The sequence below is a fragment of the Syngnathoides biaculeatus genome, chromosome 16 (assembly GCF_019802595.1).
Source record: "Syngnathoides biaculeatus isolate LvHL_M chromosome 16, ASM1980259v1, whole genome shotgun sequence".
In the NCBI taxonomy this organism is placed as follows: domain Eukaryota; kingdom Metazoa; phylum Chordata; class Actinopteri; order Syngnathiformes; family Syngnathidae; genus Syngnathoides; species Syngnathoides biaculeatus.
In genome coordinates, this window is record NC_084655.1 from 14,867,538 (window position 1) to 14,894,475 (window position 26,938).

At 42.9% G+C, this 26,938-nt stretch overlaps 2 protein-coding genes across 4 annotated transcripts; one reads left to right on the top strand and one right to left on the bottom strand.

The window, feature by feature from the left end:
- Positions 1 to 107: 107 nt before the first annotated feature.
- Positions 108 to 13,880, bottom strand: mmd2a (monocyte to macrophage differentiation-associated 2a). Of its 2 annotated transcripts, none has more exons than XM_061846039.1 (7): positions 13,569 to 13,880; positions 8,006 to 8,087; positions 6,098 to 6,258; positions 2,425 to 2,499; positions 2,231 to 2,332; positions 2,037 to 2,106; positions 108 to 1,416 (listed from the first exon to the last, which is right to left on the bottom strand). In XM_061846039.1, the coding sequence occupies exons 1-7, from the start codon at positions 13,595 to 13,597 to the stop codon at positions 1,216 to 1,218; spliced, it is 720 nt and encodes a 239-aa protein (XP_061702023.1). In that variant the 5' UTR covers positions 13,598 to 13,880; the 3' UTR covers positions 108 to 1,215. The 2 variants fall into 2 exon arrangements, 1 of the variants encoding a protein (XP_061702023.1); XR_009798796.1 differs by having other exon boundaries at positions 1,290 to 1,416; positions 1,494 to 2,106.
- A 2,768-nt stretch (positions 13,881 to 16,648) lies between these two features.
- On the top strand, positions 16,649 to 26,586 carry wipi2 (WD repeat domain, phosphoinositide interacting 2). Of its 2 annotated transcripts, none has more exons than XM_061847034.1 (12): positions 16,649 to 16,915; positions 17,414 to 17,496; positions 18,123 to 18,292; positions 18,435 to 18,531; positions 19,988 to 20,085; positions 20,410 to 20,502; positions 20,659 to 20,729; positions 20,811 to 20,924; positions 22,273 to 22,437; positions 23,049 to 23,156; positions 23,520 to 23,617; positions 25,308 to 26,586. In XM_061847034.1, exons 1-12 carry the CDS (start codon positions 16,842 to 16,844, stop codon positions 25,418 to 25,420), a joined length of 1,284 nt encoding a protein of 427 aa, XP_061703018.1. In that variant the 5' UTR covers positions 16,649 to 16,841; the 3' UTR covers positions 25,421 to 26,586. The 2 variants fall into 2 exon arrangements, with proteins under 2 accessions (XP_061703018.1, XP_061703019.1); XM_061847035.1 differs by having other exon boundaries at positions 20,811 to 20,918.
- The last annotated feature ends 352 nt before the right edge of the window (positions 26,587 to 26,938 follow it).

The window sequence follows — 26,938 nt, forward strand, 5'->3', positions numbered from 1 at the left end:
TACGGAGTGGACACTGAGAAAATAGAAGTGTTTGTCTCACAACATTTGAAGGAGTTCTGGTAATACCGGATTTGACTATTAGTCCATACAGCTTAGAGACCAAAAATATGGTAAACACCAGATTAGTCCTACTGCAAAGTGTGTTGCTTGTGGCCTTGATGCTCTATTTTGAAGTTATTCAACTTTTCAAAGTGGACAACAGTTAAAAATAGTGGACAGTTTGGGCCTATTTTTAGCAAAAGGCCTACTAAATACAGTAAGTGCAAGAGAACTAAATGTTGCAATATTTTCTTCCTTAAAATTACCAGGATGGCATTATTGTGTTTTGCACTTTACAGCCACCGTACATTAGTATAATATGAGCGAGAGATGTTATACAGCAATTGTTCTCAAAGTGTGGCCTAAGTACCACCAGTGGCACGTGTACTCCCACTAGTAAATTGCCACTGCATGAGTTGTTCAAATTGCATAATATTACAGTCGCTTCAACCTTTTTTTTTCCATCTGTTATATTTTAATGTACAGTACAGCCAAGTAGTATTTCACTTTTAAGCACAATACCTTTGTATTTAATCTTTTTGTACTACTTATTAGGTTAAAAGAAACTCGTGTTTTTATGGAGTACTTTTTCATTGGATGATTAATTAAGGATACAATAGTTAATTCATGTGAAGAATTGTTTTTTTTAATGTGAATCTAGCTTTTTTTCTTTAATACATTTTTAATTTATACTTCTCTATGTTAGTCATGGCACTGGTACTTAAAGCTAAAAATAAAAAATAGGTGCACTTTGTTTGAGAACGGCCGTTACCTGGTGCAGATGATTGTAAGATAATACTCGGGAGAAATTTATCTCTGCCCTCTCTCGCTACAAATATTTTCCCAAGTGTCCTTTTTTTAACCAAATGTTGGTCATCTCAACATTTTTGCTAGTTGATTATGGTACCTATGAGGTATTGAAACAAAATTACTTTATAACTACCTCTGATTGGTCCTTCCAAAACGATTACAGAAGCAGAATTAGTGGTTCATACGAAATGCACCGTGCTTTATCATCGTTGAGGTCAAGTTTAGAACAGTCAGGTTTATCATCTCTTACCGATCGAATAGCTTGCAAGCTATTTTCTTAAATCCGCTTCATTTCCCACCACTGAGCTTGTGTTTTCTCTGCCAGTCACTTGGAATGAAATCTCACAGCGTGAGAGCGGCGCTCCGTCACCTGGAGGTCTCCATCGGGGGCCGGGGCGAGTAGAGGTACCTCCAGATGGCGTAGTAGTGCATGCCTGCTCCGGCTGCCACGAAAAGATGCCAGATGGCGTGGGCGAAAGGGACGAAGCCGTCGCTCTTGAAGAAGACCACGCCCACGACGTAGAAGGCCCCTCCCATGGCGAGTTCACACACACCCGCGTGGTCCACCTGGAACATGGTGAGCAGCTTCAATTTCTCATGCATTTAATGACCACCCATCCATTTTCTTAGCCGCTTATCCTCACAAGAGTCGCGGCGAGTGCTGGGGCCTCTCCCACCTGTCAACGGGCAGGATGCAGGGTACACTTTGAACCGGTTGCTAGCCAATCGCAGGGCACATAGAGACAAACAGCCGCACTTACAATCACACCTAGGGGCAATTTAGAGCGTTTAGTTAATGTTGCATGTTTTTGGAATGTGGGAGGAAACTGGAGTGCCCGGAGAAAACCCACGCAGGCACAGGATTGAACCCAGGACCTCAGAACTGTGAGGCAGCAGTGCTCCAATGTGTAGTGCAATTTACACCACCAATGGCAAGTTCCTTGAAAGAGGATTATTATTATTATTGTTATTACCACTGATGAACCCCCCCCCCCGTATTATTCAGGAAAACGTCAAATAAAGCCTGCTGAATAAATGCATAACTCCAACTGTTCCGTTTCATAAATACAGGCCGCGATGATTGCTGCACAATGGCAGGAAGTCTGCAGCAATGATAAGGTTTTTTTTTTTTTTTTTTTTTTTTTTTTTAGTGAGGCAAAATAAGTACAACGCTTCAAGTTACTTACTGTGGACAAGATAACCAGAGCAGGCACAGCTCCCATGGCCACATATCCCAGCAACTCTACCAGCTTGTACCTGCCCGTGGAAACTGTTATTCAGTGCCAGTGAGTCATGTCCAAACAATCATGGCGTGTACTGTAAACACCTGAGAGCAGGCGTTTGGTTTCTGTCGTGTGAAACTCCCAAGTGATAATCTTACCGCTCATGGAAGAAGAAGACATAAATGGACCCCAAACAGGCCATGACCCAGATCAACCAGCGCATGTGACACGCCCACGGGCCCAGCTCCCTCAGCATCAACCTGTCCACGCACGGCAGGGAAGTGTCACGGCACCTCGGTGGGACCTCAGTCGACCGTCATTATCGCATTATTTGACTCGTGAACAGACTGACCAGGGAGAGTAGGATGCCGCTATGAAGAAGTAGATGGCCATTCGGTCGCACATGTGGAAAAGTTGCTCGACTTTCCTGCGGAAGACACAAATGTTACAAAATCAACAATCGTGTGGAACGAATCATGGAATTCAAGTTGCAAACGTATGTATCATGTATGTTAATGAAAGTAAATATGTCCCACCAGGATTTGAATTTGAAATGTAAAGATGTTCACATTTTCTATAGTTGTATTTCAGTGTAACTTTTCAATGTTAACAATTCAACCGGCTAAAATTCGCTGTCTAAAATTCGCCGCCTGTGCCACCAGGCAGGGTTACTTCACTTCAGAACCAAACAGCCAGCCAATCTAGTTACGCTTTCTTAGCATGTGACATCACGTGACTAAGAATGCTGCAGCTCGCGTTCTGACCAAAACAAAGCCGTCAGAGCATACAACTCCAATCCTAAAGTCCTTGTATGTGTCAAGCAGACCAGGAAAAGCTCATCCATGCTTTTCTCTCAAGTCGACTTGACTATTGTAATGTTCTTCTGACTGGACTCCCAAAAAAGAGTTTTAAAGAGCTGCAGTTTATTCAGAATGCTGCAGCTCGCGTTCTGACCAAAACAAAGCGCTCAGAGCAGATAATGCCAATCCTAAAGTCCTTGCACTGGCTTCCAGTCAGCTTTAGAATAGATTTTAAGGTTCTGCTACTGGTCTATAAATTACTACATGATTTAGGTCCTGAATACATGAAAGAAATGCTCACAGAATACAAACCCAGTCGAGCTCTAAGATCGACTGACTCAGGTCAAATAGTGGAGCGCAGAGTCCAAAGCAAACATGGTGAAGCTGCATTTAGCGATTATGCTGCACACAAGTGGAAGAAGTTGCCAAAAAGAGGTGAGGTCAGCCCCAATGTTTTTAAATCCAGGTTGAAAACTCTTTTTTTTCTCATCCTTTTTAGAATATATACTTGCACTGTATGCGGTTTTAACAGTATTTTTTTTAATATTTTGTTTGTAATTTTTATTATTTTTATCTCTTTGGTTTCAAATGCCTTTAATCATGTAAAGCACATCGAGTTACCTCGTGTATGAAATGCGCTATACAAAAAAATTTACTCAGCTTTGCTTAAAAAAGCGTAACTGCGATTGGCTGGGTGTTCGGTTCCGACCTGAAGTAACCCTGCCAGGTGGCACAGACAGTGAATTTCAGACTGTGAATTGAAGCAACTATTGAAAATCGGATCATTTAACATTTCAAATTCAAATCCTGGTGGCACTTATTTACTTCCATATATGTTTCTGACGGTGCTTAGACTGAAAGTGAAGGCCTTATTGGCCCTGATGGTCCACAAGTGATTTAAAAAAAAATAAAAATAAAAATAAAAATACAGAATTTCAGTCCGAGATATGACGACACCGTGTGAGCATCCCCATAAAGGAGGATAGGTGTGACTTCACAGGATCTCACTGCACAGTCATTAAACTTGTGTAGACACAGAGCTAAAAGTCCAATATTCGTGAAGCTGAGAAGAATATCTACACGTACATCGAGAACGAGCTGCACATTTTGTACTTTGACTGGCTTTAAATCCCTTGAGAAGCGGCGACGCTGTTACGTAAGGTTAAAGCGAGCGGAAGAATAAGAACAGTAAGTACGTTTGAGGCACAATGCCGCTGCGATGATTGCTTGTCTCGCGGCATTCACACAAATAATCCACGCGATCCTTCTTACTCGCTCAATGAAAAGCACGCAGGACTTAATCAATGCTGTCAACCACTGGATTGTTGCTCGCTCCATATTGATTACTTGAATCATTTTTTAATGCCCGGCAGAAGTCTTCTGAGGGACAGAAGAGCTTCCAAAGTTACAAGTTGTTGTTTTTTTTCCCTGTAAGAAAAAATGTCAAGTGGCTTCATTAGTTGCAGGTTCAAACTGTCGCATAACTTGTCATTGAAATATTTTGAGCAGTTCGACTACAAAGAGCTATTACAAAGAGTTCATGTCTGGAGAGGACAAATTTGACCAAAACTAAAGTAAAACTACTCAACATTTCACGTTCTGACAGGTACGAGGAACAGTTTGTTGATGTCCTAGTTTTTAGCCATTCTTCTTCTTCTTCTTCTTTTCCTTTCAGCTTGTCCCGATTGGGTCGCCACAGTGTGTCAATTTTTTCCATCTATGCCTATCTTGTGCATCTTCTTCTTTAACACCCACTACTGTCCTCATGTCTTCCCTCACAACATCCATCAACCTTTTCTTTGGTCTTCCTCTCGCTCTTTTGCCTGGCAGCTCCATCTTCAGCACCCTTCTACCAATATACTCACTCTCACGCCTCTGAACATGTCAAAACCATCAAAGTCTCCACTCTCGAACCTTGACTCCAAAACATCCAACTTTGGCTGTCCCTCTATTGAGCTCATTTCTAATCCTATCCAACCTGTTCACGCCGAGCGAGAACCTCAACATCTTCATTTCTGCTCCCTCAAGTTCTGCTTCCTGTTGTTTCTTCAGTGCCGCCGTCTCTAATCCGTACATCATGGCCGGCCTCACCACTGTTTTATAAACTTTGCCCTTCATCCCAGCAGAGACTCTTCTGTCGCATAAAACACCAGACACCTTCCGTCATCTGTCGCATCCCGCTTGGACCCGTTTCCTCACTTCCTTACCACACTCACCATTGCTCTAGATTGTTGACCCCAAGTATTTGAAGTGGTCCACCCTCGCTATCTCTTCTCCCTGGAGCTTCACTCTTCCTCCTCCGCCCCTCTCATTCACGCACATATATTCTGTTTTACTTCAGCTAATCTTGTTTCCTCTCCTTTCCAGTGCGTGCCTCCATCTTTCTAATTGTTCCTCCACCTGCTCCCTGCTTTCACTGCAGATCACAATATCATCTGCGAACATCATGGTCCAAGGGGACTCCAGTCTAACCTCGTCTGTCAGCCTATCCATTACTACCGCAAACAGGAAGGGGCTCAGAGCGGATCCCTGATGCAGTCCCACCTCCACCTTAGATTCTTCTGTCACACCTATGGCAGATCTCACCGATGTTCGGCTGTCCTCATACATGTCCTGTATTATTCCAACATATTTCTCCGCCACACAGGACCTGCGCATGCAGTACCACAGTTCCTCTCTTGGTACTCTGTCATACACTTTCCTCGGTCCACAAAGACACAATGTAGCTATAATGCATCTGTGGTTATTAGTCATTAGCCATTATGCAGTAAAATTATTTGCGTCAGGGTGAAATTATCTGCAGGCTTACACAATAGCAACACTGGAGTAAAAATATAGTATAGCACTGTATATTGAAAGAAAATAACTGGCAGAGATTCAAGACACCGAGCAGAATATTACTTGTATAGAGGTCTTAAAGTATCAGACATGTATTCTAGCTCAAGTGTTCGAAGACATTTTCTCAGACATCTCTCAGCATTAACATTTTTCAAGGAACTGTCATTCCCCATGACGTCACTAGCACGCCGTGTTCTGTGACTGCGATGCAAAATATCTTTAGAACCAGGTCACATCTGTTGTTTATCTGGACACCCCTGGCTATGTCATAATTAACAGTGTAACGAACGAACTGAGTGTGAGCACAAACATTCACATCTGGCAAATCACCCCACGTCGGAACCCCCCAATCTGCCCCCACCCCCACTCGCCCCCACACACACACACCTGAGGTGGCTGATTTTCCAGGCTGCGGCGTGGAAGAGCGTTGAAGTGACAAACAGACCAGTGAGTCCACTGCCGTAAAGCCAGGCAGCAACACGATGCCATTGGTCCCCTGACAGGAAGTACAGCATGGAACCACCCAGCAGGCTCGGTAGGATCCAGAACTATGGAGAGACCAATTTTTCAGTTTCGCACTAGTAGTACGAGAGTGTACCTTTCAAGTACATTATTTTTCCATCTCTTCAATACTGTACTAGGTTTAACTCAATGGCATGTGTCATACATGCCAAACATCTTCGGTCAGTAATTGCAATACCGCGTTCCCGGGAAACTGCGTTATTTTTCTTCATGGTTATAATATTGTCAGAATTTGATCCAGGCCCACGCCTGAGCACCAACTGTAATAAGGTTGGAGGTACTGCAGCTTCCCCGACATATTAAAAACATGCATGTCGGGTTCACAGAAGACTAAATTGTCCACAGGTGTGACTGTGAGTATTTTTGCTTTTATGTTCCCTGTGATTGGCTGGGCACCCGTCCAGTCTCGCCCAAAAGTCATGCGGATAAGCTCCGGCTCGCCCAGAACCCTCGTGAGGACAAACGCTATAGAAAGCAGTTGGATGGTACCGGGGTGGCACAGTGTAAAAGCGTTGGCCTCACAGTTCTGAGGACCCGGATTCGATCCCGGCCCCGTCTGTGTGGAGTTTGCATGTTCTCCCCGCGCCTGTGTGGGTTTTCTCCGGGCACTCCGGTTTCCTCCCACATCCCAAAAACACACAACATTAATTGGACACTCCAAATTGCCCCTAGGTGTGATTGCGAGTGCGGCTGTTTGTCTCCATGTGCCCTGCGATTGGCTGGTGACCAGTTGAGGGTGTCCCTTGCCTCCTGCCCGTTGACAGCTGGGATAGGCTCCAGCACTCCCCGCGACCCTCATGAGGCTAAGCGGCTAAGAAAATGGATGGATGGCACCGTACACGATGCAAGGTATGTCAACAGAATTGCTCTGACTCTTTTTCTTGATCGTGTGGCCTCTTGTTGTTAGGTCCAAAGAACAAAATATTAAATATACCAGCCCCTAGCCACTGTTATGTTTTGTTTTTTTCTGACAAACTGTGGATGGAATGGTGGCAAATACACAAAACTCCAAAAAATAACTATAAATGTTGCAAGGTACTCACTCTCAGTCTTTAACTTGAATGATGTCTTACTATACAAATTAATGATACGCAACACATTGCAGATCGTAAAACGATCCCATGTGTGTAACGAAAGGCCTTCAGCCATACAAAAACCTCTTCAAACTTTTTGTCGTTGTCTTTGGGTCCTTTTTTTCTCGTCTTCCACTGCACAGCGTGAGAACATTTGAGTTTTCCTCAGTCTTCTTTAAACGCTTTCCTGACATTGTTCACATTCCTGCCCCTCTCCTCTCCTTGCCCGCACGCCGGCGGCGGCTTCTGCTGGGCGACGTCACGCTTTGCACAAGGTGAACGTGTCGCGGCTCGCGAGATCCGCGCGCTCGTCTTCCACTTGTTGTGCGCGGCTCAACCGTCAACGCGATCTCACTTTCTCCCCGCCTCTCTCACATCTTTCGTTCACTCGTTCTCCCACCGAGGCCGAAAGCGCTGAGGGATTACATCAGATTAGGGAACGCTCCGGGCCGAATCGCGGATTACAGCCCACTGTCCCTAGCAGAGAGCCCCAAATCCTCAGTGTTCTGCCTCAATCCTCTGCATCTTTTTTTTTTCCAGAACTTTCATTGAACTGATGTTACTCATCAAGAATACAGTACTTTCGTGCAAGGAGGGGATAAAACACAATGATTTGCAACTACACCCATTCATAATTCCACAAATCACATGTGTGATGTATGTTTTTTTTGTTTGTTTTGTGTTGTTTTTTGTGACTCACCCCGTGTGTGGCACAGTTAGCAGCATGCTCGTATTCGGTCGGCTGGTATCTCTTATTGGCTGGCACCCGAGTATTCATGAACCTGTCAACAGAAGGAAAATGTATTTGTACAGGAGTGAAGAGCTGATGGCACCGTTACGGAATTATTTCATAACCTGTGAGCGTGTGTGGGTTGTGTGAGCGCTGGACTCATTCTTGCGGGATTTAGATGTTGCTAATCCACATCACGTTGTGGGGAATTTTTTGCATGGGAAACTGTGTTAGTGTGGTTAGCTAACATTTGACATCGCAGTGCGTACAGTAAATAAGTGCTCTATATATCATAACTTTGGTGGCTGTTCAGAAAAGGAACATGCACTCCCCAGTTTTATATTATACAATATGTATGTCAGTGAGATTTTGGCTATTTATGACAATCTTTAAATGACGTAAGCACACGCACATGCGTAGTTTCATTGGTTCTGTGTTATTGACATATGCAAGTGATTATTATTATCGACAATCATATTAATCATAAAATGTTAAGATTCCAATGTGCAATTATATGGCAGCCTTCCATCCATCCATTTTCTTTGCCACTTATCCTCACGAGGGTCGCGGGGAGTGCTGGAGCCTATCCCAGCTGTCAACGGGCAGGAGGCGGGGTACACCCTGAACTGGTCGCCAGCCAATCACAGGGCACGTAGAGACAAGCAGTCGCACTCACAATCACACCTAGGGGCAATTTAGAGTGTCCAATTAATGTTCCATGTTTTTGGGATGTGGGAGGAAACCGGAGTGCTTGGAGAAAACCCACCCAGGCACGGGGAGAACATGCAAACTCCACAGAGGCGGGTCTGGGATTGAACCCAAGAACTCAGAACTGTGAGGCCAACGCTTTACCAGCTGCTCCACCATGCCGTCCTGAGTTATATATCAGTTTATTAAAAATATGGTGATATTACAGTTTTGATTTCCCCCTGCAATTGGCTGGCGCCTACTTTAGGGTGACACCCGCCTCTTCCCCCCCCCCCCCTGTCAACAAAGGTCACCTGAGGGAGGAGGCTCCAGAGCACCGACAACACTAATGAGGATAAGCACAATTGAAAATGGATACCTGGGTGGTATTTCCTCAGGTTAAGCAATTTCAAGTGAGTATTTCAATATCTTAGTGAGCTCATTAAGAAGTGGGCAAAATGTGACTTTTCGACAATACAAAAAGGATACAATTGAAAAAGTTATGTTATTTAATGACTTCTTGATCATGAATTCTGTCCATACCAAATATTGAGATTTTCACAATAAAAATGTTCTGTGCCGTGCTAAAGTCTTGCCTTGTATGTACTGTATGTGCACAATTTTATCTGATGGAAATCCCAGGGATAAGAAACACATCTGGATATGTTACAAAACCGCGCTTAATGCAGCAAGATGCACACGGGGACACACACATGGCCACAGGTGTGTGTTTGTGGCTCATCTGTGTTATTTAATTACACATCAGGAGCGCCAATTCTATGCTCACAAACATGCTGACATTCATGCGTCTCCCGCCCAGCACACCTACAGTCCATGTTTAGTGTCAACGGTTTTTTTCTGCAGAATTCTCGTATGAAACTCTATGTCCCTCGTGTATAACACCCGCACCACGTACAAGGCGGAAAGAAAACCACGTTTGAAATAGTGCTCGACCGAATAATTGGCTGGCCCTTTTCAAAAAATTTGTTGACTTCTTTTGTTATATTCAAACAATGCAGAGAATAAAGATTAAAAGTTTGGAAATATGTTAATCAGGATCAAAGGCCAGGATGTTTTTTTTTTTGGGGGGGGGGGTTTGTCAGTGCCTTTTGCATGTTTTTGTGCTTCAAAACTCCTCTTTGGAGTCACTGATGGTGTAGTGGTACACACGCCTGCCTTTGTTGCGAGCAGCGTAGGCTCGATTCCTGCTCAGTGATGGTGTCGCTATCTGCTCTGGGAGTGACTGACGACCAGTTCAGGGTATGGTCTGCCTTTCGCCCGAAGCTACCTGGGATAGGCCCCAGCTTTCCCGTGACCCTTGTGAGGATACGCGGCTTGGATAATGAATGGATGGAAAATTCCTCTTTGTTGTAAAGTTAAACAAATACAAATTATTGATAAAGGGCGGCACGGTGGGTTAGCTGGAAAAGTGTTGGCCTCACAGTTCTGAGGACCCAGGTTCAATCCTGGACCCGACTGTGTGGAGTTTGCATGTTCTCCCCGTGCCTGTGTGGGTTTTTTCCGGGCACTTCAGTTTCCTCCCACATCCCAAAAACTTGCAACATTAAATTGCCCCAAGGTGTAATTGTGAGTGCGACTCTTTGTTTCCATGTGCCCTGCGATTGGCTGGCAACCAGTTCAGGGTGTACCCCGCCTCCTGCCCGTTGACAGCTGGGATAGGCTCCAGCACTCTCTGCGACCCTCGTGAGGATAAGCGGCAAAGAAAACAGATGGATGGACAGACATACATTCTGTCATTGTTGCTAACCACAAAAAAGATAGATTTATTCATTGGCTATAATCAAAATTAATCGTTCAATTAAGGTTTTATGAGATTGTTTGGGGGGGGTGTTTTCCATGCCAAATATGGCAATTGGCATCATGCAGCCTCCAAAAATCCATTTGGGTTGGGCCCTCGTATCAAGTCACATGTTCCACTCTAGCAGCAACGTTGAGAATGTTTTCCCGGGACCTTCCTTGCACTTCCCACCAATTTGTCATTGCGACACAAACTTGCTGGCACCTTGATTGAAAGGCGACTCACACATTGAGTGTTGCGTTCCTGTGATTAAAGCAAATATTTACCTATGTCATAAGAACCGCCCATGTACGGCCTTTTGTTTTCCCAGGGATCTTGGTGAGGTTTTCCCAGTCGTATTTTTTTTTTTTTTTTTTTTTTTGTGGCCGCTGTTGAAAGCCTATCAATGGACCGGAGTGTTGCACTGTGATGTCCTCTAATTGCTTCTGACGGAATCGTGCGTGTGAGTGTGTTTGTGTGGTTGGACTGAAGAGAGGGGAAGACAGATCAGAGGAGACATTGTTGTCATCGCCAGCGCCACTTTTCTATGGCTTGGGCACACACTGTCCCTTTGCCCGTGCGCGCACACACACATGCATTCTTTACATGCTCATCTATATGTGTGTGTGTGTCTCTTACAAAAGTAAGTGTTTGGATAAACTAGCCCGTTTCAGCACATTCCATATACAGTATTATTAGGATCAGTTACATTTTATTTGTGCGTGTGCATGTGTGTGTGTGTGTGTGTGTGTGTGTGTTGTGTGTGTGTGTGTTGTGTGTGTGTGTGGTGTGTGTGTGTGTGTTGTGTGTGTGTGTGTGTGTGTGTGTGTGTGTGTGTGTGTGTGTGTGTGTCCATAGCGATTTCATTTTTCCAGTAATGCTCAAGTTCACCTCCTTTGGGACTCAAAACTCTGATTCTCACGATGTCTGTTTCATCATAGCCCATGCATGCGCACACGCCCACAACCAAATGTTTGCGCATGTGTCTGTTTAAATATTTGTTCAATGCAATAGTAATTGTTGCTCATTTAAAAAAATAAAATAAAAAACAGAGACCGAGACATTTCGTTACAACAGTTTTGCCATGCTTAATTACATTATTATTAGTGTTATTATTATACATTATAGATTATATTATACATTAATTTTATTACAATTACATGTACAACTTGAAAAGAAAAAAACATTTTTGAGAGGGTAAGTGAAAGTAACTGTGCTATTGTGGTTGCACAAGTGTGCACACCCTCTTATAACTAGGATGTTGCTGATGAGTGAATCGGGCAATCACGTTGAAACTTGTCAGCACAAAGCTGCGTCCATTTAAAGTTTGTTTGACGCTAAATAAAGTTTTTTACGTAACAGGTGGCTTTTCCTGACTTTTTTTTTTTAATCAGAAATGTTTCTGCTAACTCTTAAAGAATTTAGCAAAAACGTGAAGCTCTTAAATGGACACTGCACTGATAAACATTGATGTAAATTCCAGTTATTTATACAGGTGTCAAACTCAAGGCCCGGGGGCCCGGATCCAGCCCACCAAATGATTTTATGTGGTCCGCAATGGCAAATCATGTTTGTCAACTGCTGTGATTCTTGTTCAAATCTGTACCAAAATTTCAAATTGTCATATCATAAATCATAATGTTGAGGTATTGCAAGCATGTTTACCTTACCAAACATCAACAATAGTTGAAAACCCCATTACCCTTGATTTCTGATTCCAAAAGCAAGTCATAAATTTCACAAGTCAATCTTATGAGGCGATAAACAATTTTTATGGTTTCACAGCCATAACGGCCCTCTGAGGGAAACTGGAACTACAATGTGGCCTGCGCCAAAAATGAGTTTGACACCCCTGCAAAAACAGTGGACTAAATTAAAGGTATTATATAGTAACTAATTACCATTTCCACTCCGTAATGCGATTTTGGTTGACATCACACAGCGAGTTGGTGTTTTCCAGCAGAATTATGAAGCTGCACGCCTCCCAGCACGCATTGCGCCATGAAATGTTGAATAAAGACGTTAATCTGATGTTCATTAACAATACGGGTCAATGTAACACGATCGTGTTTATGTTACGTGTGGTTTGCTGAATGTGTTTATTTGAATCTCGCGTTACATTCTAATCATTTCCGCTGTATGCCAAGAGATATGAAGCTAAGAGTTACCTGGCGACTTCTCAGATGCGTTCAATACAAGTATATACTTGTCCTTCCTTGTCATTGTTTGATTTTCCTAAATTCTTCTGCAAACCAGAAGAGCTCATGTTTTCCTTGTGTCAATCATCAACACCAAAATGAATTTAAAAAAAAAACAACTTTATTGATTTATTTATACATGGGGGGGGGTCGGTCTTTTCTGCTGTGTAACGCCATACAAAGTCCTGTCATGCAGTGGAAACTATATAGTATAATCACTTTACACGATGTGACCGTATATGTAGTAAACAACTGTAGATTTTACAGGGTCTAAGTGTACTATGTCTAAAATATGCCCAAGGCCCAAGCCTGCATTGTAATATTTATGGCTTCACAGTCTTTAAACATTTCAGTGTAAATAAGACGTGCAAGGCACTGCCAACAGCATTCCCAATAAGTCAAACCCAGATGAAATACTTTTTTTCTTCTAAGAGTCCAGGTATGTTCGTAAAAGAGGAGAAATATTTTGTAATTTTGTTGTTGTACATTTTTTTCCGTTGTGCCAAGTTATCAAAACAGGTGGAGTAATTGACAGCAAAAAAATATTTTTACTGTTGCACTATTTCAGAGTTTGTGCTTTTGTAGTCCTGTTGAATCACTGATTTTACTTTTTTTTACAAAAGAACTTCTATTTAAATACAGCGTGTGAGTACTTCACTGAAGGACGTTTTTTTTTAAAAAAAAAAAGTAATATATTCGTGTATAAACGGAATGATGGACATTTTGAACTGCAACTTTACACCAAAGACACACAATCATCATTTGGGCTCGAACCCTGCGCGTCAGTGGGTTTGGGTGCACTAAGCAGCCTCCCAGCTGTAAGAAATAAAATGACAGAATTTCTCATTACCTCCCAAATGTGGTCCACTTCAGGTCCATCTTGTGCGGCGTACGCTTGCGTGTCTCCGTCTACGGAGCCCCCATTCCGAATGTCCCACTGCCGTGCACTTCAAACCCAAACTCATAAATCCAGCCGGGCCAATTCAGCAACCTGTAGGTTCGGTTCGGCGCACAACGGCGGCGGCGGCGGCGGCTACCCAACTTCAACCCAACTTTTCACCACCGTGCGAATGGACACAGACTGCATTCCTCTTGGGCGGCTCGGGTCGTGGGTTCGTGGGTCCGAATTTCTGTGCAGCCTCTCAGAAGTGCTTGCGGGATGTTCAGCCGACTGGTCTTGTAATCCCTCCTCCACCACCCACCACCCACCACCCCACCCCGTCCTCCCCTCTCCTGGCCGGTGATAACACAGCAGCCAACCGCCACTCCTCCTCCTCCTCCCTCAAGTCAGTACTGTATTTTAGCTGTAAATATTTGTAGAGGAAACAGGGGCCAATGGACTGCAAATACAGTGCACAGGAGCCCTCTAAAGTCGAACCCAATCCTTTGGAGTGAGGCTCAATCTGTCACCATAATAAAGATCCTGAATGCACCAGGGGGTGGTCTTTGACTTTTCTTTGCATCTTTCTTTTTTTGCAACCTTTATTCTCTCATCTGTTCCATGACATTGTATTCATTTATTCTCTTCATTTAGTAGCATCTCCAATGGCTGCACTGCTTCTAGTGAGCTTGGTGAGGTTCGGTTGGAATGTCATGCACGTGCGCGACAACGATTCGTACTTGATGTGCAGACTGGAATGGAAAATTAAATATTATCCAACAACTAACAGAATGGCTTGTGTGGCGACGTAGGGTTGGCGTGTGAGGCAGTTCAGACACATCATGCAAAGAGCTGTGTATACTTTAAACAAATCAAGTTACACATTTATCTCTGACTATATTTACTGATAAAAATCCATTCCATCAACGACAGTGGCCAAGTGAGGAAAAAGTCTCACTCTTCTGCAATTCTTGTTCTATGATATGAGCACATTTAGTCATGTAAATACAATTATGGGTTGCACAGTTTTACGTTCAAATTCGTATTTACCCGGAAGAGAATGTTCTGTAGACTAAATTAAACCAACATGTGTTGGATGTGTGCCAGCGCTTTCAAACCTCTGGAGGAACAAGAACATTAAAAGTGGACCAAAGGACACAGCTGGCGACAACCTAACAATAATACTACAGTTGGCACACAAGAGTACTGTGTTACACTCTTTTTTTTTTTTTTTTAACGATGTTGTGTCTGTTTTAGACTGAAAATATTAAATGCAGCAAGTTGTGATCTGGTTCATAATTGTGTACATTTTGTAGGGCCTAGATGCGTTGGTGAATGGGGTAAGACAAAATGTACAACATACTGTGTAGTAGTACAAGACCTGAATGGCACTGCTTTTAATGCAACTGTTGATTTTCCTTAAGCAACCAAGTACATTGTAAAGCTAGTAAGGAAATATTGTTACAGTACTTAAGTAGTTATTTCAGGTATTGGTACTTTATTTGAATATTTACTTTTTTGACAACTTTTTGTTTGTACCCTCTACATTTGAAAACAGATGTGTACTTCCTTGCATTACTACCCAGAATGTACTACATTTGCTCCGTTATTGTTTCTTAAGCAACTTTTTAGATGAATTGTTCATCTCAGAGTACTTTACTTTTATTTGAATATTTTTTTGTGAAGAAAGATGACTTTTTGTCCATTACATTTAGTTAAATTCAAGTCTGGCGGCAGCTGGTAAAGCATTAGCTTCACAGTTCTAAGGGCCTGGGTTCAATCCCGGACCCACCTGTATGGCGTTTGTATGTTCTTCCCGTACCTGTGTGGGTTTTCTCCGGGCACTCCGGTTTCACATTCCAAAAACATGCAACATTATTTGGACACTCTAAATTGCCCCTTGGTGTGATTGTGAGTGCGGTTGTTTGTTTCCATGTGCCCTGCGATTGGCTGGCAACCAGTTCAGGGTGTACCCCGCCTCCTACCCGTTGACAGCTGGGATAGGCGACAGCACTCCCTGCAACCGTCGTGAGGATAAGTGGCAAAGAAAATGGATGGATGGAAATTCGAGTCTTGATCTATATGATTTCGGTTTTCTGTCTCCGGTGCTGTCATATAATAAACCAGTGGTTACAATATCATATTATTGTTTTTTTTTTTTACATAGTCACGACACCTGCGATGCTTGCCCGTCTTAAACCGTGTATCCATCATGTATTATTTTATCACATCACACTGTACTGTTTGTTGTCTGTGATGTCTTTGCGTTTGTTTTATTTAACTTTGTTTTACGCTAATGTTGGCTGTCAGGTCCCCATTGCAAATGAGAATCTGTTCTCAATTGCCTTTTTTTTTAATAAATGAAGGTTCAATAAATAAATTATTTGGAGGACATATTTTTACTTTAAACCAAAAGCCACAGTAGGCTCTTACTTGAGTACAATTTTTGGCTACTCTGCAGAACCTCTGCTCAGTTAGAGCAAAGCACAATGAGAAAAGCAAAGTTAGGAACATTTTGATAGCATCAAACCCAACAGTTGTGCCAAGTTATCGAAGCAATTTATGCATACAATTTTCTTTTTTTTTTTTTACTTTTGTACACAAGTACCTTTCAGTCTATACTTTTTGTAAGTGGAGTAGGGTCAGTCTTTCTATCTTTTTTCACTCACAAAAGTATATATACTTCTACTTAAGTGCAGGGTGTGAGTATTTCCTCTCGATATATTGAATTAATCCAACATTTCTTGTACTTATGTGTACCATGAATGAATGCAGTTGTGGCACGCACTACTGTACTACCATGTATTGCCAGCTGGTGACGCTGTTGCATGAAACTATGAAACTTCTTGGCTAGCGTTCGTTCGCCTATGTTTACAAATTTAGGAAGACGTTTTTGAAAATAATATTTTTCAGAAGTCGGCCAAACAAAACTTTTAAAGTTCCAGCACAATGAAGCGATTTTTTTTCTTTTATGTTTCAGGCTTGAGTAGAAAAAAAATTGTCGGTCGCTTTAAGGTCGCACCACGTGTGGGACGCGGCGCATGCGCAGACTAGTGAGGCACAAGCGGCAACCCCAATGTAAAACAACAACAATCTTGTTAGCATTAGCATTGCTACGCTGGCCAACGCAATGGTTCCCTGAAGCTTAAATATATACGTCTGGCCCCTAATACACACTGCCATTACCAGGCCAGATAGTTCAGTTTTCCCCCCGGGCCGTGAAACGTCGATGGTGCCGGGCTCATGAACCTGGCCAGCCTCAGCGGGGATGCGGGCGGAAGCCAGCTCCTCTTTGCCAACTTTAACCAGGACAACACGTAAGACGGGGCAGGGCGAGGGAGAACATCAGCGGGCTGCGCTCCGACGGGCCGTGCTACTGCGCTAGCTCGCGTTAGCTTACATTTAGTGGGCTTTCGTGTTCAAAAGGCGGCCTGACACTGACGAACGAGACGCCGCCTGGCTTTGTTTTATCCGGATGACAAAGCTAACACGCGAGTGTTGTTGGTTTTCCAATTCTAATACTGCAGCTAGTCTTATTTTGTCGGTCGGTAGGGGCTAGCTGCTCGGCTAAAGTGATGTTGTGCTAACTGTAGCCACATGCGCCAGAGAGATTTTGATTAATAATTTTCAATGCGGTCATTTTTTACTCACGTAATTCCATATTGATTTACTGTAATTTTGACTGGCCCCAGGTATTTGACATAACATTTGTGCTGAGTTTGATCCAGTTGAGTCGACTGAAACAACGTTTTTAAAGATTTGTTGTCTTTCTGTTGTGGTGACTCCATATGTTTTTATTTGTGTTGGTTTCAAAGGTCCCTGGCTGTTGGTACCAAATCAGGATACAAATTTTTTTCTCTGTCCTCTGTGGAGAAATTGGAGCAGATATACGAATGTAGTGAGTATTCAATATTTATCAAATTATGGTCAGTGAACATATAAGACCACTCCTAATTTTATTTTTGGGATAAATTTATCGTATTGGTACACCTGCTTGTATTCCACTAATAGTATCACTTTGTTTTATTAATAGCCGTGACATCCTTAAGAATCCAGCTTCCTTGTCATTACACATCCTTTTAAGTCCGTTATTGTACAACTACGTCGTCTTCTTTTTCTTTCGGCTTGTCCCGTTAGGGGTTGCCACAGCGTGTCATCTTTTTCCATCCAAGCCCATCTCATGCATCCTCCTCTCTAACGCCCACCGTCCTCATGACCTCCCTCACAACATCCATCAACCTTTTCTTTGGTCTTCCTCTCGCTCTTTTGCCTGGCAGCTCCATCCTCACCACCCTTCTACCAACATACTCATCGCCTCCGAACATGTCCAAACCATCAAAGTCTGCTCTCTCTCACCTTGTCTCCAAAGCATCCAACTCCCTCTAATCAGCTCATTTCTAATCCTATCCAACCTTTTCCCTCCGAGCGAGAACGTCAGTATCTTCAACATATTGTAAAACTATATAACTCTCTGAAATCTCTAGTGACAAATGAAAGCTGATTGCGTGTGTTTGCATCCCGCAGCGGACACAGAGGATGTGTGTATCGTGGAACGTCTGTTCTCCAGCAGCCTGGTGGCCATTGTCAGCCTGAAGGCCCCCAGGAAGCTCAAAGTCTGTCACTTCAAGAAGGGCACTGAAATCTGCAACTACTCTTACTCCAACACCATACTTGCTGTTAAACTTAACAGACAGGTAAGAAGATAAACACACTCACCATTTACACTCATTTACATTAAATTTTATAAAAAAGGATCATTTGATATTTAGGTTTTGCGTGTGTGTGTGTGTGTGTGTGTGTGTGTGTTTGTGTGTTTGTGTTTGTTTTCCTCTCCAGAGGCTCATAGTGTGTCTGGAGGAGTCGCTTTACATTCACAATATTCGAGACATGAAAGTGCTGCATACAATCCGAGAAACTCCACCCAACCCTTCAGGTTTGTCTTCTGCTTGTCTTGTCAGTATACTCACATTGACCACATTCGGTAATCTAATGAGCTACAATCCAAAAGCTGTATCGAAATTTCTACCTCTTCAAAGACAATAGATCTTACTTTTGTTGACGACCGCAGTTCAACTCTAGGCAAGAGGTAAGGCCGGTTTACAACGACAACGCCCACATTCCGTGACGTGACCTACGCATTGCCCCGCGCGGCACTTATGCGTCAAGCCACAGTGACTTCTTGCACGTGCGGCGACTGTGCTGACATAACTGCAGCTCTCCCACGTGTAGTTTGCGTTTATACTCGAGCGCGACTCACGTGGTCGGTTTTGAAAACATCCTGCACTTCCTCTGCACGTCAAAGGTGTCACTACGGCTGGTGCTGGCCAGGATGCCACAAGGTGGAGTTTCCTCAGCACTCTTTGGTTATTGTTTTTACTGATTGGAACAGTGTCTGCTTGATTAAATTGACCAAAATGATCTGATTTATTAATTTTTACAAATTTTCACTTCGCTGTGGGTTTACTTTTCCCCCTATATCACGTTTCAACAGAGGCACATGCAACTTCATCCATTCAATTTTTTTTCTCTCCGCTTATCCTCACGAGGGTCACAGCGAGTGCTGGAGCCTATCCCAGCTGTCAACAGGCAGGAGGCAGGGTACACCCTGAACTGGTTTCCAGCCAATCGCAGGGCACATTGAGACAAACAGCCGCACTCACAATCACACCTTTGGCCAATTTAGAGTGTCCAATTAATGTTGCATGTTTTTGGAATGTGGGAGGAAAGCGGAGTGCCCGGAGGAAACCCAACCAAGGATGGGGAAAACACACAAACTCCACTCCGGGATTGAACCCGGGACCTCAGAAATGTGAGGCCAACAGTTTACCAGCTGCGTCACGGTGCCGCCTGCACATGCAACAAATTTACAAATAAAACTTTTTTTCGTCGCTGATGATTTTGTTTTTTGCCATTTTTCTTTGTGTGGCCCGGTTCCGAATTTTTTGCGGCCTGGTACTGTTCAGTGGCCCGGTGGTTGACGTTCCTATACGTGGAGGACATGAACAAAGCACAAATATTAATCAGAATCAGTCAAATTGAGCACTTTAATGTGCATTTTGTGTGGACAAAAATCACCAATTAATGAATTCATACACTGCTGAGCAAACTAGTTTGTTGTGTGGCTTTCAGACCTTCGAAATGTAATAATTTCAGTAAATGTTTGTAGGGAAAAAAAATTGTGTATGCAAAATACTTGTAGGTTATAAATATCTTGTTAAAGAATCAAGTGAAAAAACTTAAGTTAAGGATATGTATGTAACGTATGTCACATCCATTTTCTGTGTCGCTTATCCTGATTGGTGGAGTGGGCGTAGACCCAGAACTGGTCACCTCCTAATGATAGCCCTCAAATTTTTAATTCTTGAATTTGTTTTTGCACCTTCCTGCAGGGTTGTGTGCCCTGTCCATTAACAACGACAATTGTTACCTGGCATATCCTGGCAGTGCCATGATAGGAGAAGTTCAAGTGTTTGACACAGTCAACTTGGTATGTGAACACAAAGCATTGCTCCCACCTCTCAGGCTCTCTCATTTGTTATAAATTCACATTTCTATGACAGTTTTGAGGCAAATGGAGATGTTCATCACAAACATGGCGTTATCACAGATGCTTTCATTGTTTATTTGGCAACACTTTTAACATGGAAGAATAAAGTGAAGCTATAGGGTAGTAACTGGGCAGTAACCCCATTAGTTACAATCTATCAACGATAACTCTGTGCGACTGCCATCTTTAGTCAGTATTTCTACAACTTTTGCTCTGTTGTTGCACACCCCTTAAACATGTGTGTGTGTATGTGCGGTGTTCCAGCGAGCTGCAAACATGATTCCCGCCCACGACAGCCCATTAGCAGCTCTTGCTTTTGATGCCAGTGGAACTAAACTGGCCACAGCTTCAGAGAAGGTAGGACAGTAACAACCCCCATGCCGGGTTCTTTTCTTTTTTTTCCCCCTCTATGTAACTCTCTTCCTGCATGCTTGAGTAAATAAAGTCTCCTTGCATCGCCTCAACCATTATCTTCCTCTGCGTGTCTTTTTGTGTTTCACTTCCTCCTCCCAGGGCACAGTCATCCGAGTCTTCTCTATCCCAGAAGGACAAAAACTCTTTGAATTTCGACGAGGAGTCAAAAGGTGACTGATGTGCTACAGCAAAAGTTTCATAGGACAGTTACTCAGTGTTATTGACTTACCCGTGTGTGTTCCTTCTTGTAGGTGTGTCAGCATCTGCTCCTTGGCCTTCAGCATGGAGGGCTTGTACCTGTCAGCCTCCAGCAACACAGAGACGGTTCACATCTTCAAATTAGAAACACAGAAGGAGAAGTATGTGTACGTATTTGCAAAAGAATGGTTTGGCTATCAAAGTCACTGACAGCACAATTCTTTTTTCGTACTTCCCTATATCAATAATTTAAAGTCACAATAAATCACTTTAAAGGTCAAGTGGCATGCCTATAAACATTCTAAAATAGATATTGCAATGGAAAATACATATAACATTATTCACTTCAATGTCCGTATGAAAAAATAAATATGTGCGGAGAGGGCGTCATCCATCCGCAAAGTTGAGGAAGTCTCATTCGACATCCAAGTGGTCGCCATATTGCCTGCATCCTCTCTTCATTACATCACATTTGGACATTCGGCATTGAAAACACGTTGTGGCAACTTGCTATGGAGCACGGACACTCTTTTCAAAGAAGAGAACATCTCACAATCAAGTGAAGTGACTGGGGCAATATTACCGTATCGTTTCGAGCCATATTTAGATGATATGCGGATCACTTCTAACTAACAACAGACTCCCAGGCAGTATCTATGAGCCAGCCCGGCCGAAGCCATGCCCCTCGTCCGAAGTCGTGCTTGGCGCCGACGGATACATCGACACATTTAGCCCCCCTGACTTACGTACGCAGATCTTTTGTTACATTATGAGAGGATTACGCCACCCCCTACCCCCCCCCCCCCACAACTATTTTTTTTTTTTTTTTAGTAGCTGTATACACACCTATGTGTCATTTGGAACCCACAAAGCTCTTGTCCTTTGCACCCGTGCAATCCATTTTTCAGGTCGAACCGGGTCTTTTTGAAAAGTATGTAGAATGAATCAATCCTCCCGAGTGTTCAAACAATATCCACCAATGCAACGAGCCGGCATTTTGGCTAACACAAAGGAACAACGAACTACCTTCGCGGAGGTAAAACTAATAGAAACAAACGAGTCCACTTGAGGGCGGTCCTGCCCCGTACGTCACTTCCTGCTACTTCTCGAAAACAAATCCCTCTAGAAGATTTTCATGGCGGCAGTTACAAAAAGCTGTATACATCAAAATCATGTTTTGCGGTGAAAAAACGGATGGGTCCATTCCGGCTCCCTTTTTTTTTTCCATTGATAAGATATTAAAAATCACACATTTCATGACAGTGGCACGTTAACTTACTTTTGACACAAATTACTATCAAGTCCAACTTTCTTATTTAGACAGGGCAATATCTTAGAATGAGTATAAAATGCAGAATTGGTGAGATTTTCTGCCAATAGCTAGAAATAATTTCCACAGGAAAAACTAGGTTCATTGTGAACCGAGAATATGCGGGGGATTACTGGATAGAAAATTGATGGAAGGTTTTGTACCCTGAATTTACCATTTTTTTTTGTTTCGCATTGCGTGTCCAGGCCAGCAGATGAGCCCACCACTTGGGGAGGGTACTTGGGCAAGGTTCTGATGGCGTCAACCACCTATCTGCCCTCCCAGGTCACAGAAATGTTCACACAGGGGCGAGCCTTCGCCACCGTGCGCCTGCCCTTCTGTGGCCATAAAAACATCTGTGCTTTAGCAATGTAAGTTTCTCTCTATTCTTTATTTATTGCGCTAATTTCTGCAAGAGATTAAAAAGTATGAAGCACCAGAAGGATTTTCAGAGAGATCCAGAACAATCATGTTATCTTTCACTTAGCGATATACGCGCTGTTGCTCTTTTGAAGAATTGTTGTCCAGTGTTTATTATATAGTAATATTCATCGTGAGTCATCTTAAAAAGCTTTCCATACACACCGTAATTTACAGCCTATGAGCTGCGACTTTTTTCATATGCTTTTGCTTGCAACCCTGCGGTTTATGCGACGATGTGGTTAAAAAATTTTTCTAACGGCCACAAGGGGGCACTCAATTGGAAAAGGTAAGAGTGCGAACAGTGGAATAGATGTGCCGAGGAAGTGACTTTTACCGGTCTGGCCCTGTTAGCGTTACGTTAACAGTTAGCGTCAATGTTAGTGCGGCGCTAGCGTTAGCATTACAGTAAATAGGAATATTCATAGTGCGTAATCTTAAAGAGGTTTCCATACATATTAACACCCATAAGAAATGTATAACTAGATTATGTCAATGCTTGCGTTTATGAATTCAATACCACATATGCAGTCTTAAATTTGCCTTTTTGGTTTTCTCGTAGGATTCAGAAGATTCCCAGGTTACTGGTTGCAGCGGCTGACGGCTACTTATATCTGTACAACTTGGATCCACAAGAAGGAGGGGAATGCACGCTCATGAAGCAGCACAGGTAACGCAAACACAGACATATACAGTAAAAGTGTTCTGTTTAGTTGGACATCATAAACCCCACCTGTGCTAAATAAGTCCATATTTGATATCTGGCGTTTACAATTTATTATTGTTTACCTCTCAGGTGTCATTGCTTGGTGTTGATACAAGTCATTTACGGGCAATTTGGGCAAATGCAGATTGTTGTACCTGTTCCGTCTATGTAAACAAACAACATGAGATCACATAAGTGTCAATGGAACTGTACCTTGAAATTGAATGAGAATAATAGATGTAAGAATAAATTAAATCATAATCGGTGACCTGCACCTGCAGTGTAAAGCCAACCTTTGTGAAACAGAGCCTTTGCTGTTGACCTCAGGTTAGACGGCAGCGCGGAGCCGCCTAATGAGATCCTGGAGCAGGGGTCACATGATCGCCCACTTGTGGCGCAGACCTACAGTGCTTCTGTCACGAAAGGTATGTCACAAAACATAATAACGCTCATAAGCGACATGCATCTGGTGTATTCCTCAGTCATAAGTCATAGATATGGAATCACGAATAAGGAAGGAGCAACGTTAAGATCGGTTTGAAGTTTAGATTGCGACAGGCGGGATAAAATTAGAGCATTTTAAACCTGTAACCCTTCCCAGATGTCGCTGTAATATTATCCTGTGGTTTTAATTGACATTTTTACTCTGTGATCTCCGAGAATATTGAAAGATCTCAAATCCTTTTGCGTGAGGTCATCACCGAGCTCGGACGATCCACCGATTCTGTGATCGCAACTTCAAAAGGAATGAAAGCCAATTAGGAAATGACCCGAGGCTCGTGCTGTTGCCGTACGCAAATAGAGCAGAAACTAGTTGTGTTAAATCTTTGTGGCAGAGCGCCACAGAACAGACGGGCAGTACGCGGGGTTCAGCAAGCGAGTTGCGTACCGTCTGCAGCGAGGTTGGCTGCGATTACAAATATTAAATTGCAAATGGTGTCGCGGCCAGTGAAATTGTGAGGTTGTATCAACAAAAATCTAATGTGTGTGTACCAAACAAGATCCAGTCTGCCGCCGAGCCTTACCAATATAAAGAAATTGGGTCTTTATCTAACTATAGTTATAATTTTCTGTTGTCGCTATTGGGCTGGAATGTTTTGTCATCATAAGGTCAATCTCAGATTTTTTCACATTGATACAATTGATCTATCCCTAAATTGTCTCTTTTCACAATATTCACCAATTCAGTGTTGGGGCTTGAGAACAAGTTTACCATAATTTCCGGCCTATAAGATGCGACTTTTTTCACACGCTTTCAACCCTGCGGCTTATGCCGTGATGCGACTAATTTGTGCATTTTTTTTCCTAACGGCCGCAAGGGGGCACTCGAGCGGAAAAGGTAAGAGTGAGACCGGTGGAATATAGGTGCCGAGGAAGTGACTTTTACCGCTCCGGCCCTGTTAGCACTGGGCTAGCGTGCTACTTCCTTTTTTCCTTTCCTTTTTTTTTTTTTTTTAGAAAAACAAATTTATTTGTATAGCACATTTCATGCACAAGGTTCCTGTAACTAAATCTTCTTTACATGATTAAAGGCATTTGAAAACAAAGAGACAAAACATTTAAAACAGGATAAAAACAATAAAAATGACAAAATATTTTTTTAAAAAATGCATACAGTGCAAGAACTATAATCAAAAAGTGGATATATTCTAAAAAGCGTTTTCAACATGGATTTAAAAACCTTCACAACCGGCCCTGTTAGTGCGGCTGCATTAGCGTTAGCGCGGCTGCGCTAGTGTTAAACTCTGTGTCCTGTCTTTTTTTATAAATATCTCGTGTTTCAATGTGGGCACATGCGGCTTTTACACGGCTGCGGCCTATGTATGTACCAAAAGGTATTTCCTTTACAAATGTACTGGGTGAGGCTTATAACCAGATGCGCTCTGTAGGCTGGGAATTCCGGTATTAACTTCCCTTGAATATTCAACTGTCTGAGAAGTGTTGCCTCTTCCGTCACTCTGCGGTAGCCTCATGGAGAGATGAAAATTCTGGGCTGTCTTTTTAGAGAATAACGAATGAAAATACTCAGGTTATATCAGTATTAGATCGTATTTTATGTGCCCCAGCAGGCGACATTTTGAACTCACATTCACTTTTATTTTTTTAACATCCTAGGTTACTGTGAGGATCAGGGCGCTGTGGGAGGGGCGGGGCTAGAGGACGACCTCAACAGCTTGCGCATGGAGGACGAGAACGAGCAACCACCGCTCATCCTGGAGACCGACTGACCAAACGGACGGGGCTCACCCACCAATCCGAGGGCCTCATCTGGCGCTGCTACGGACAAGTGACACTAGGGAGAGGGCAGGATCAGAGAGGGCAGGTGGTTTTTTTTTTTTTTTTTTTTTTTTTTTGTTTTTTTTTTTTTTTGCTTTTCTAAACACTGTTGTTCTGTCTGTTGTTCTCTGTTGTCATTTATTTCTTCAGATACATCTCCACATTTTATCTTCCTCCCTCTTTCTTGTGCTCCCTTGCCCCCCCAGTTTAGTCTGAGCTGGACAAAACTGACTGCTTTGCATGTTCATGTGCCAACAGCTCAAACAAAACCCCAATGTGAACGAGTGTCTGTGAGCGTGCGTGTCGGGCTATTGATCAAAACAGAAATGTAGCTGCCCTCTACTGAAGACACACACGCAGACGCTCGCGTCGTGTATAAGAGGAAAAAAAAAATGTGTAAGTGCCTCTTTGCTCCTCCTATCATGCTTTCTGTTTAAGATCTCTGCATTGGCTTAATAAAACTCTATTTTCATTTGTCTGATCTTAACTTGAGGGTGTGTCCTGTACGCTCCTTTCTGACCCTTTGCTCTCTCACATGAGCGCATAACCTTTTTTTTTTTGGGGGGGGGCATGAAGCGCATGTTGTGTGGCGTCAGCTCACGTGACTTGATGCTTTTTGCTGGCAGAGGTAACTGAGCGTGTGTGTGCGCGCGCTATAATTAGTTTATGTTTATCCTCGATGGCTTCTACCTGTTCCACAGAGGCTCCCTGGACCTGCCCACCCTTTCCCTCCCATCATTGGTCAAATTCCAACTTTGATATGGCTGTTTTTATAAAGCTGCATTGGCTGTGCTGTGTTGGCTTGCATGATGTTTCCATGGTACTGTGTGCATACACTGAAGACATTTTATGAGTGGTGACCATTTATTATACAGATCTTAGAAACGGAACAATGTGTCTGTACATTTCTTATCATGGCAGTTTAACACTGTTTCTGACCATAGACTCTTGGTGGACAGTAAGCGTCTTCATTTGATTGATTCGCTGGTTTAGGTCCTTTTGGTGACTGAGGACCTCTCAGCAAAGATTAGACAAGAGATTGTGAGTGTCGGGCTTTTTATATTGATTTTGTATAAAATGTGAAACAATTTTAAGCTACAATAAAGGTAAAAGTCCATGTTGATGAGTGACATTGTACAATGACATCTTACTTGGATGCACATTTTGTGTGCTACAATTCAACTACTTTCAACATCCCGTAAAGTGAATTCCGAGGTGTCTTAATACACATTAGAAGATAAGTGCTAGAAAATGTGTCTAAAGACAACTATGTCGGCCCAATTGTGATTTTTCACCTGTTTCCCAGTTTTTGGGGGTGTGGCTTAAACGACCTCGTGCCTTTGTTCCCATCAGCGGTTATCTGGCACACTTGCAATGTGTAGCCAGCTAGCTATGCCTACAACCCCAAAATATTCCCTTTGGATAGTCCCCTGGCATGCATATACTGTAGCAATAACACTGTCAATGTA